Source organism: Myotis nattereri, assembly GCF_964212035.1.
Source record: "Myotis nattereri genome assembly, chromosome: 5".
Lineage (NCBI taxonomy): Eukaryota > Metazoa > Chordata > Mammalia > Chiroptera > Vespertilionidae > Myotis > Myotis nattereri.
In genome coordinates, this window is record NC_138080.1 from 46609618 (window position 1) to 46622470 (window position 12853).

The 12853-nt window shown below is 40.9% G+C and overlaps 1 protein-coding gene across 1 annotated transcript in view; it reads left to right on the forward strand.

Moving 5' to 3' along the window:
- FNIP2 (folliculin interacting protein 2) overlaps positions 1 to 12853 on the forward strand; it is a 91895-nt gene that overhangs the window by 33099 nt on the left and 45943 nt on the right. Inside the window, exons 6-8 of the mRNA XM_081091817.1 lie at positions 1473 to 1573; positions 1768 to 1857; positions 3421 to 3492. Coding sequence (XP_080947943.1) covers positions 1473 to 1573; positions 1768 to 1857; positions 3421 to 3492 — 263 coding nt within the window. The remainder of the gene's footprint in view (positions 1 to 1472; positions 1574 to 1767; positions 1858 to 3420; positions 3493 to 12853) is intronic.

The window sequence follows — 12853 nt, forward strand, 5'->3', positions numbered from 1 at the left end:
TTAGTGTGTTTATTTGTTTAAGGAACAAAGTGCACAGAGAGTCTTCCCAGGCTGCTGAGGACCTGTTTGGCAGGACGGGTTGTCCATGCCTGCATCTAATCAGCTGTCAGTGTGGCCTCTGTGCTTGGCTGGTTCTTGGGCTGTGCAGTTTTCTGATTTTCATTCAAGAGTTTTTTCTTCCTCTAATTATGTACTTCTGTGTAGATGAAAAATACTGAAATAGCTAACTTAACTCTTATTCTGGTACATTTGTTTATATATTTTGAATTTTGCTAGCAGACATATTTTATATACTTTTAAAATATAAACACTTGTAATACTTTGGTACATTTGAAAGAAAGGTTAGTTATAAATCAAAGGGGCGTCCTTATGAGTGAAATGAAGGCTGTTATCCTGGGAAATTAAAAATATATTGCTTTGTAGATTTGAGTACCATCGTGTAAATCCGCTTACTCTTCAACAAAGTAATGGATTTATTTGTTGAAGCACTTAGCATTGGACTGTCATGACTTAGGCCAGTATGAGAAGTGATGTTTATTTCTTGTGAGAGATTCTTTTTCAGACCCTTGATATTACCTGAACATTTATTGCCTGAACTCCCTGTAGTAGAATATTGAGTTCAGATTTCACTAAAAATTACTGTGGCCTCATTATTCTGTATTACCTTCAAAATATTTATATTTATTTTACTTATTATAAATACAATGAATTATTAAAATCTGCTTCCCTCACAAATTTTTAGATATTGCGAACTCAAACTTCTATAGGAATCATATCAATTTCTGTTGTATTCTCTTCCTGAAAAAAGTTGCTGAATTGCTCATTGATGTTAACTAAGAGTTCAGATTAATTTTGTTGTGAAGATATTTATAAAATTACCTTTGAAATGAATAATAACATCTTGAGTGTCAGTCACTAAAACAGAAGTTAGAAATTAATAGCAATATCCTATGTGTCAGCCACTGATCAAAATTTGTAGAGTTTGGCCCTGACCTGTGTGGCTCAGTTGGCTGAAGTATCGTCCCATACACTCAAAAGTCTTGGATTCGATTACTGGTCGGGGCACATGCCCGGGTTGCAGATTAGACCCCCCCAGTCGGGGTGCTATGGGAGGCAACTGATTGATATTTCTCTCTCACATCAATGTTTCTCTCTCTCTCTCCCCTTCCCTTTCTCTCTCTAATGAATTGTTAAACATTCATAGAGTTTGGTATCCCATGTAATGGGAAACTGTTAGGAATGCATTGTTTGGTTTTATAGGTTGGACTGCCTCCAAAAAGCTTTTCTTTTCTTTTTCTTTAGCAAGTTCCCCTAAAGTTATCTCATACTGGTAGATGTGAGACTATTCATTTATAAAGAAAAGTCTGAGCAATTGATAAGGTGTCTATATTTGAGATTCTCTTAGAAAGCAGCTTTATTCATCTCTTGACATTTTTCTTCTCTCTTTCCCTTCCTCCCCTCCTGGGGTTTAGTTTGCAAGACAGCTTTGAATACATCAACCAAGACCCCAACTTGGGAAAGCTGAACACAAATCAGAATAATTTGGGTCCTTGTCGTACTGGAAGTAACCTAGGTAAAAATCAGCCCCATGAATGGGTTCTTTCTTTCTGAATACTACTGTTTGTAAGTGTGTGTTTTGCTTTATTTGAGTTTATTGTGTTGTGTTTTTTTTTGTGTTTGTTTTTTTTTTTTTTTGCATTATCTTGAATCTGTGTTTATTTTTTGTGTATACTTTGTTTGCCCTCCTCTGTGTGTTTCTGTCCCTAGGTCTGCTGCAGGCATGCAGCAGCAAGCTGCTGCAGGGGGTGGCAGAAGGAGGACCTCTCCGGCTCACCCGGAGTGCTTCTTTCTTTGCAGGTTTGTGTGGAATGCTGAGTATGGTGTGACCCACACACATATTAATAAATCCTGGGAAGGTTCCTAGAAAAAAATCCTATTTGGTACCTCTCTAGAAATCCAAGGGGCTCTTGGCGATATGCAATATTCGTTTCAAATGCAGCCAAGTTCATGGTGTTTTGAAAATTTCACCAGTGAACCTCTCTTGTCAATGTCTTTGTTAAACCCTAGGGTAAGCTGATTTTGGTCTGAAATGAGCCCTTAGTGTTTCTAAGAGGATTACATTTTCTAATTTTTGTAGGCCTCTTCTGCTGCTATGAACCTTTCCCCTTTGCCATGGTATCTTTTATTCATGTGTTCACCTGCATTCGTACCTGCACGGAGTTTCTTCAAAAATCACTCTAATAAAAGCATGGAAGACATCTCTCTCTCTCTCTCTCTCTCTCTCTCTCTCTCTCTCTCTCTCTCTCTCTCTCTCTCTCTCTCTCTCTCTCATTTAAGCAGTTTAAACAAAATTTTTAGGTTCTTTACAGGTGTAATCATCTCAGTCTCTGTGGGTAGGTAAAGTCTGAGATTTAATTGGCCTTGCTAGCTAAGTCTGTTGAATGGCTGTTGTAGTCTGGCATGATTAACAAGTGTGGGAACCTTCATCACTAACATTAAAGGTTGTGTTTATGGCAAATGGTATTCTGTTCTTCGTTGTAGCCTGAAATATGCTTAAACGCTATAGTTAACTGATGCCCCAATAAAACTGACACCTTCCTACCTACTTAGAGTAAGGATAACATGTTTATATACTCTGTAAAATTGTGAAAATAAACAGCTTCAAAAAATAGCAAGTTTATTAATCAGGCAGGGCTCTGGGTTTCAAGCTTTCTGTGGCAATATGTCATCTGCTTTCTAGCTCGATAAGAATGCAGTTGCAGTTTGAATCAATCTGAAGCACTCCTAGAAGTCTGTAATATTTTAGTGTTTTCTAAAATTCATGCCAGGACATGAGTTTTTCTAAATAACTGCCGTAGTACTGTATATGGGTGTACATGGAAAAGAAGTGGAGGAAGAAATATTTAAAAATGAATATGTGCTTTCTATCTGCCAAGAGAGTGGGTTACAAACAGAGAAACATTTTTTACATTTATGAAATGGTTTTCAAGTATTTTTCTTCCTTGAGTTGCCTATAGTTATGACTAAAACTGATTTTAAAGCATTTTGAAAATACAGTGCTATTTAAACGCTACTCCTAATGAGGAAAATGGCTAAAACTATCTGCCTGAGAATGTTTGTTCGTTGTTTTAACTGCATCACTAGTTGATTATTCAGTTTTTTAGAGATGAGCATCACTCAAAAAAGTTTATATGCTACAGTAGGATAGTGAAGGCAAGTCGTTACTTGGTTCTGCTTTCTTCTTACTCTCTTTGTCTTTTTATGCATTTAATTTTGATTCCTAATTAATCTCTATATAAATTTATGCCAATCATCAATAGCGGTAGCCTATTTTGATATTCAAACATTATACTCATTGAAAAAAACAACTTCCTTCTTTGAAGAGCCCACTAACATGGTTTCCTTTTGCCTTTATCTTAGCACATAGCACTCCAGTTGACATGCCAAGCAGAGGGCAGAATGAAGACAGGGACAGTGGCATTGCTCGATCAGGTATTTGTATTTCCTTTTATTGGTTTATTTAACAGACTGAACTCTTCACACTGGTGAAGTAGTCGGGAAAATAGAAGACTGGCCTCCTCTTCTGGGGTTTTGTTTTGTTTGTTTTTTTCTTCTCCATATTCCAAGATAGCCTAACATATCTGAAGATCTAGAACTTTGATGCTCAGCATCTAGGAGTGATTGCACAACATGGGCTGTTTTTTTCTATTACCCAAACTAATATGAGACTAAATATATTTTGAGAAATTTATTTTTAGAGGGAAGCTTCCTTGAGCTGATTGTACTGGGAATTTGCTTGCTGAATATTGACTGTAAAATGAGGGGAAGGAAAATATGTGTGGAAGTAACTTTACCCATGACTCAGGGAGGGCCTGCCAGCTGACGTGGCCACCCCTTCTTCTATCCTAGAGTCACTCCATCTAGATTTTATCTCAGGCACCCTTTCTCTCCTTACTTTAAGCCTGAGCTTTCCTAATACTGGTGGTAAGATCGCTTGGTTTCTGCTTTAGGACACGATTCTGCTACTAATTTTGATTTGTGGTTCCAATCTGAGGTAGATTCTCTACTGGAAAAGAAAGGTAGGAACCTGAAGATCTAGAATTTGGAGGACTTGGAGATGTGTGGGGCTTTGCCATACATTCTATGTGGGCCTCTACCTTCCACTGAAGACTAGGAGCACCCTGCTGGTCTCACCAGTGATATGTGCCCACTCACCAGTTAGGCCACCTGGTTGGTGCTTGGTGTCCGAGGACTGGATCCAGGTCTCAGGTGCCTTTCCTCCTGACATTTCCCTCATTTCTGTTTCCAGCTTTGGCACTCAGAAAGGGCTTGGAGGAGCCCTTTGCTCTTTCTGTGTAGCTCCAGAGTCCTGCAACATACTTGGTACAGCTTTGCTCCCATGTTATTAGATGCACTTTGTTACTGAGTCCTGCTGTTTTTTTTATATATGTCATGTAATGTAAAGTGCACAGCATTTTATTTATGGTTAAATAAAAATAGTTGAGTCATCTTGGTCTACTTAAACTATTTGGAATTCTTTGGCATGGGAGATCTGTCTCTTTCCCCTTGTCCATTCATTAATTCATTCATTCAGCCAATCATTTATATCATGGGCTCATAGATATGTATTTTGTACTTTGGGTTATAACCCAATTCTACATTATTTACTTGCTCAGATTGTTCTAGCTTTGGCCATGGAAGCCATGGAGCTCTCTCAGTTGGCTCCTGTGTTACTTTAACATACCCACTTTGGTGTGTGTGTGTGTGTGTGTGTGTGTGTGTGTGTGTATTTTGAGCACTTCCTTACTTTCTGGCACTCCCAGATGATCCAGACTTGTCTTGTATATTTCCTATTCCAGTCCTAGAATCAGCTGTTTCTCCATGGAGCCTTGTACTTTCTTTGGAGAATAGTATTAGATTCCAAGATTTGGACACAAGATGTGCTTATTGCTACTAGAGTGTCATTTCTTATAGGCCTTCTTAGCTGAGAAGCAAAAAATAGGAGTTTATGCTGTGTATAGAAATCTATAATAATAAAGGCATAATATGCTAATTAGACCAGACAGCCGAATAACCTTCCATATGTCCTTCCAGACGACCTTCCAGACAAAGCTGTGGCTGCGAGGGCCGAGGCAAGGTGCCATGGGCCAAGCCCAAATTTCGTGCATCAGGCCTCGAGCCCTCAGGGGATGTCCAGCTGATGGCTTAGGCCCTGGGTGAGCGGGCCTAAGCCATCAGTTGGACATCCTTAGCGCTGCCTCAGAGGCGGCAGAGGCTCCCGCCACTGCCGTTGGGCTTACCAGCTGTGAGCCTGGCTTCTGGCTGAGCGGCGCTCCCCCTGTGGGAGCGCACTGACCACCAGGGCGCAGCTCCTGCATTAAGTGGGATTGGGCCGAAACCAGCTCTCCAACATCCCCCAAGGGGTCCCAGATTGCAAGAGGGCACAGGTCAGGCCGAGGGACCCCACAGGTGCACAATCAGGGCTGGGGAGGGACGCAGGAGGTTGGCCAGCCAGGGAGGGACTGTGGGAGGGCTCCAGGGCGTGCCCAGCCCATCTCGCTCAGTCTTGATTGGCCAGATCCCAACAGCAAGCTAACCTACTGGTTGGAGTGTCTGCCCCCGGTGTTCAGTGCACGTCATAGTGAGCGATTGAGCAGCCTTAGCATCTCATTAGCATATTATGCTTTGATGGTTGAATGGACGGCCGGACACTTAGCATATTAGGCTTTTGTTATATAGAATATTGGTATATGTAACATCTGTATCTATATTAAGTTAAACATGCGTTTGTACTGATAGTTCTATTATTCATAACCCATTACCACATGCATCATTCTGCCTTCTCCCCTTGCTTATTTGTAGACTCCCACTCCCACAGTGAGAAGCCTGGCTCTCACCACCTGCCATCCATTTAATTGTTTCACTTCGTATGCATGTATTGCAGTGTCAGCGTTGTTAACTGGTAGCCTGCGGGAAACGATTTTATTATCTGGAGTACAGTGCTTGTGTGCAGTTCCTTTTCTCTTTAGTCTCACACACATCCACTTATTTCCGAAGTTACTTAGCTCAGCACCTTCGAGATAGGGGAATTTTAGCAGCCATAGGTACCAGGCCAGTAGAATCTCTGAAATCACAACTGACACTGTTTCATCTTGCAAATGGCTTCCTGCATGCCACCAGAAATTCTGATTGCACAAGTCAATTCTGAAGAATAATTTAAGGTGTGTTTTTTTTCTCAATAGTCTAGTAAAGTAGTAACTTTAGAAAAGCTTTTTTTGTTGTTTGTTTTTTAAATCATTATTTATAGAGAGAAACTCATCCCAGGATAAAAAGGAATTTTAAAGGAGGTTTTGCGATTTTCCATCCAAAAGACACCTGAGGTCCTTTGTCCTCCCATGGCAGTCCCTTCTGTAGACATCCCCTTCTGCAGGCCACCTCCAAAGAAAGGAGTGGATGGAGGAGCTTACTTCATGTGTAGCTGCAAACTTATTCTGTGCATAATGTGCTCTGGGAATACAAAGGGTCACATGGGTTTAAATTCTTAAAGGGGTTTACTTTGTTGTTAGAGAATTAAATTATTTTGGTGGTTTCCACAGTAAGACCAATTTGATACAGTTGAAGTTAAGGAAAGGAATTAGAAGGATAGCACCAATTCTTGACGAGCCAGCCATCAAGCCACATTTATTTATTAAACAACAACTCTGTAGCCCCCTGAGATGTCAGGCTTTACCAGAATTTGGGATGTTTTTGAAGAAGAGTAAAAATATAGCACCAGCCCTCAGGAAGAGTTATATGTAAACCAGGAGTTAAAAAACAGTGTGATAAAGCAGTACCTGGCAAACACTGTGGGGACAAGGAGGACGAGGAAGGGCCTTTGCCTGGGAAGTCAGAGGTTGCCTCAGAGGAGATGAGATATTTGAGTGGCACCTTGTAGGTAGAACAGAACTGTATCAGAGTTTAGGAAAAGAGCATTTCTGAAAATAGTTTGTACAAGGGTGTGTAGATCCTTGAGTGTATACTGTTAGAATGCTGGACTACAGGGCTGGGAATGTGAGGCCATGTCCGAAGGTAAGGCTGGCTATGAAGGACTAATTGGAAGGTGCCAGTGCTGTGCTAAGGAATTTGGATTTCATCTTGTTGTTGGGGCAGCTAAGGGACGTAACTTGGTTGGCTGTATATTTTAGATCCATGCAGTGCTTCACAGACCCCCTCCAGAGGAGCTGGACTAATACAGTTATTGCTAAAACAGATCAATGGCGAAGGGGTTAAGGGAGATGGATAATACATAGATTTTCCCCCATTAACTCTATTACTTTATTTCAATATAACATCCCCAAACTTATGGGGCTTCTTGCCACAGTGTGTTTGTGTGTGTGTGTGTGTGTGTGTGTGTGTGTGTGTGAGAAACTAGTATAAAATGGTTATCTGATTTAACATAAAATTTTGAAAATTAGTCCATTGTTGTTGTTTTCCTTTTCACCTCTTTTTTGGGGTAGTATCATAGAAAAATATACAACTTTTTTTTTCTGGGTTATCCAGTGGCTTTTTATAATAACAGAGAGGAAAGAAAATCTTAATTTTGATCTATCCTTAATGCATTTTACTCATAATTTCTCCAATGCCTCTTAGTATAGTTTGTAACATAACAGAATAGGAAATAATGCAATAACAAGAGTATCCAACTCATTCACGGCCTTAACTAGTTAGAAAGACTTTTTTGAAAGAAGCTTCAATAAAGGAATAAACTAAATAATAAGCTCACAGTGACTTTTACATTGTAATATTAGCAGTTTACTTACAGGTCTTTGCCTTACTCCCTGAAACTTTGGAATGAATTAAGGAAGTCAAGTGAGAAATACATATATATTTTTCAGAATTTAATATTCATAGACTTTTACTTACAAATTTGAGAACCATTTTTCTAGTGTCATTGTGGAAGATGAGATGTAGAAGTGGAAGCCACAAAGGAATATTTTTGCTTACCAAAAGATTGGAAGCATTCTAAGTGTTCATCACTGGGGATTGGCTCAGTGACATACTTCCCAGCAAGGGAATACCGTGTGGCAGTTAAAGGGACTGAAGCAGCTTGGCAGGCCTTGGAATAGAAAGTTCTCTTAGAGTGTAGCAACAGTGTGTTACAGTAAACTATCATTTATGTTTCAAAAAAAAAAAGGCATATACAAGATCTCTGTCTCTACACATGAAGATAATTATGCACATAGGCTGTCTCTGAAAGGGATACAGCTGAGGTAGGTATGGAGGGGAAATGCATTCTCATTGTATCTTCTCTTGGATATTTTGAATGCGTCCTCTGTACATATATAAATAAAAAAGATGAATGATTTTTAAGAGGTTCTTTTAGTGGCTGCCCTTAGAAATATTTCAAGTAAAGTCTTAGAAGAGGGATGAGCTTCAGCCATACCAGGAGGTAATTTGGCAGGGCTGGGTGACAGGTGGGACATGCAGGAGATGGGGCAGGAGGGAGGAGCCAAGGGTGTCCTCCAGTTCCTAACTTGGGAAAAGAAGCAACTTGGGATGATGGCGTTAACCTGTTTAGGCAAAGTAGGAGACAGATACTGAGATCACTTTCATTAGAAGTGTCTGTAAGTTGTCCAGCTCTGGGTAGTCTGCTGTAATTTAGAAATAGGAAGCTGGCTCTATAGAGATGAGTTGGGGCAGAAACTAAAATTTGGAAATCTTGGGGGCCCAAGTAGAGTAAGGTTCAGAGGGCTGGGATTGAATCCAGAGTCACTGAGCCTTGTTAACCTACCACCTTAATTCACATTTAGATTCTCTTCCTCACCAAAATGTCCACCTCTTCAACAAGAAAAAATAATTTCCCCACTCTCTGTGCAACTTCATTTCCTCTGTTCTTCAGAGCAGTAAAATAAACTGAAGATCAGTATGAGGAAAACTTCTAGTATGTACTGTGAAACATTTTTATTTGGGCATTTTAAAATGAACCCTCAGGGTAAGAACACACAGCATCATAGTGTTTAAAGAGGCCGTGGTCTGGGCCGCTGTGCAGTTACAGGATGGAGCCCACACCCAGAATGTGGCTTGGATGTCAAGACTGATGACACCACACACACACCAAGAGGGCGTGAGGTTTATTACCACAGACCGAGGCTTTCTGCTGAGAGCACGGTGGCTTCTCAAGCTGGTCAGAAAATGACTTGTGGGAAAGGGAAAGGAGACTGTTTGGGGGTGGGGTTATGGTGGTTAGGTCCAGGTGAGGGGTGCTGCACATGGTGTGAACTTCCTACCAGCTCCAAGGAGGGAGTACCCAGGCTTTCTCATCGGCTTGCCCAGATATGGTGGGGTTGAGGGAGGGGGGGAGGAGGGGATGGTGTGAAGCTTAAAAGCTATCAGCAGTCAAACATCACACAGTGGAGTCCAACTTTTTATTACCACAAGGGTCACCATTGAATAATGCAAAATGACATCCCATTTGTACCTGACACAGTGCTTTGTAGAGAGTTGCAGGAGTCCAAGAGTGTGCTGTTCCTGTTTGTTGTCTGTGTAGGGGAAGGGCCGTGGCACCCTGTTGGCCTCGCGTGCATCCATTATGGGAAACGGCTTCAACTGCCATTTATCAGTCTTGGTGGTATAGCTTGTGCTCCTACCCACAGCTGTAGCTACCCACAGCTGTCCACAGCTTGGAGGATGGGAGCCCTAAGGAGCTGCTAGGAGGTCATCTCCCACTCATGTCTCCATCTCTCCTGGGCAGTTCACATGGGACAGTTTCTCATCACCTCCAGGGTTCTGATGAGATGTGGAGCTTTCTGCCCAGGCCCCTAGAGCTGCAGAACATAAAGCTGGCTCCCCAGCAGCAGGGGGCCCCCACAGCTTGTGTTGCAGGCATCTGACCCCTTTTGTGTCAGCGTTGTCCTTTTTTGGTGTGTGGGAAAGGATCACTGGGAACTGGCACCTTTGGCTTATTCTTCTGTCTTTGTCTCTAACACACTATCCAAATCTTTACTGTCAACTCTTTACCTTGGGCTTTGCTTTCTCTTAAATGTGTGAACGTGGCAATCTGTACTGTAACTTGGGCAGAACTCAATTTCTTCATTTCTTTAGATTTCTGATATTTCAAGGCAGATCTTTGATATTCTACTGGAATGGATATTTTATTTTCTTCAATTTCACAATTTGTGGACTCTTTAGCTTTAGCTTTTTCCTTTGTAGGTTTGCCATTATGATTTCAAAATACCTTATTTTTTAAAATAGGCTTTATTTTTTTAGAGTAGTTTTAGGTTCACAGCAAAACTGAGTAGACGGTACAGAGATTTCCCCACCTCTACCCCATGCATATCCTCCCCTGTTATCACCCACCAGAATGGTACATTTTTCAGGAACAAATGGATGCTAGTTGAAGAGTTCTTCTCAGTCAGGAGGGTAGGGGAAAAAGCACAAATTTTTAAATTGGGAGTTAACTGGGTACACAGTGTTAACAGTAATCTGGTGATGGGATTTTGACTAATTTTTATTTTCTCATTAGTGCACAAAACTGCAAAAGTCTTTGTAATCCATGTATGTATTATCATTTTTCTAATTATAAAAGGATTCTACAAAGAAAAGTATACTGAAAATCTTAAGGAGCTTTAGACATAGCACTTTTGAAGCTTAAATTGAGCCTAGGAATAATTTATAAGTCTCATATTTTATAACCAATTGGAGAATTTGTTTACCCACCTCACAGAGCTAATTGGGGGCATGGCTACGGCTGGAATGCCCCCCACTGAATTCCCATGTAAAAACTCTCTAGTATCCAGTAGATGCCAGGCCCCATAGCAAAAGGAGTTTGCATCAACTGGGCAGAGCCTGTGCAGCTCTATTTATTTTTTTATTCCCCATCCTAGGATATGTTTTTATTGATTTTAGAGAGAGGAGAGAGAGAGAGACATTGATGTAAGAGGGAGAAACATTGATCAGTTGCCTCCCATACGTACCTCAACCAGGGATTGAACCCACAACCTTTTGGTGTACGAGACGACACTCCAACCAGCTGAGACACCTGATAGCGCACAGCTCTGTTTTTATCAAGCTCCTCAGGTGAACAGGCTGCACAGCAGAGCTCAGGCGTTGTATTGCACTGCACTGCCTTTCAGATTGAGCCTCGCCAACCATCAAATGCACTAAATGTTGATTGGATAGCTGGATCCACTCTTCACTCATGAAAAATGGCAGTAGTTTGTGGGCCAAAATTAGACCTGATTTTGTATTTGGGAATTGTAACTGTATTGTTTCTTAGGGTGTCTGATTGATATATACCACAGTACTTTTCCATAAAAATCTTACTGAGAAATCCTATATAATAAAACCCTAATGTGCAAATTGACCGAACAGTGGAACGACCAGTCTCTATGACACGCACTGACCACCAGGGGGCAGACGCTTAATGCAGGAGTTGCCCCTGGTGGTCAGTGTGCTCCGATAGGAGGAGCGCCGCCACTCAACCAGAAACCAAGCTCAAGGCTGGTGAGTGCAGCAGCGGTGGCGGGAGCCTCTCCTGCCTCTGCGGCAGCCCTAAGAACCCCTCGGTGGACATCCCCCAAGGGGTTGCGGACTGTGAGAGGGCACAGGCCAGGCTGAGGAACACACACACACACACACACACACACACACAGTGCATGATTTTCGTGCACTCAGCCTCTAGTATTAAGATATTTTTGATGAGGAAATGCTGGATAGCTCTAAGCCAGCACTTTAGCTTAATATTTTATTTGTATGCCATAGACATTCTTATTCAGCATTTTTTTAATGAGGAGAAAAGGAATAGTCTCTTCTCTTTTTTATTTTAATTTTTTGCCTTCCCTTTCATGTCTCTATTTACAAATCCTAGTTTCTTTTCATAATTAGCCAATCAGCATTAATAACCATTTAGTACTCAGAAATGTCTTAATTAGTCCACCTTTTCCAAGAATTATCAGAGAGTGAATAGCTAACATTCATCATGTGGGGCTCTGGACTAAATGTTTTATATGGATTGATTTAATTCTCACAGGAACCTTAGGAAATAGATCAGTGTTTTTCAAACTTTTTTTTGTCTGTAACACATGCAAATGCATTTCACATCATGATCCAGTTACAAACATCTTTATAAATAACAAACAAAAGTTTCACCAATTAATATTGACACTGCACTATACTGTTTTTAAATGTTGGCTTCAATCCACTAAATAATTCACAACACACTAGCACAGTGGTTGGCAAACTTAGTAGTCAACAGAGCCAAATATCAACAGTACAACGATTGAAATTTCTTTTGAGAGCCAAATTTTTTAAACTTAAACTATATAGGTAGATACATTGTTATTAACTTAATTAGGGTACTCATAAGGCTTGTATTGCTCTGTATATCACCACAGTCTTGCTTCTGTGCTGTGATAAAAATGTTTGTAGTACAAGTACTACCCCTCAACTGCCCTCCACCTGCCAACAGAAGAGTATTTGCTCAGCGGAAGACAGGAGACCCTGAAGATTTGGGAGTAGGGAACGAGGACCTTCTGGATTTTATAGGAGACTTTGAGAACTTGGGAGGTGGGGCAGAAATTTCTAATTGGATTTTTTTATTAAGTAATTTTGTGTGGCTTTGAGGAAAAAATTCTCTTTTATCTCCTTTCAAAATTGTCAGTAAAATTACTAACTCACTGATATTTGAAATGTGGATTTGATTTTGGAGATTTATGTCCAGGCTTAAATCAAGGCTGAAGCCAGATTGGAACAGAGGCCACCTGATGGAGCCAGCCACATCTGGGTAACACTTTAGTGCAGAAGTGCTGTATATGTAGTAAACATTTATTCAGTGTCTGCTGTATTCAGGGCACTGTCCTGGGTACAAGGCACACAA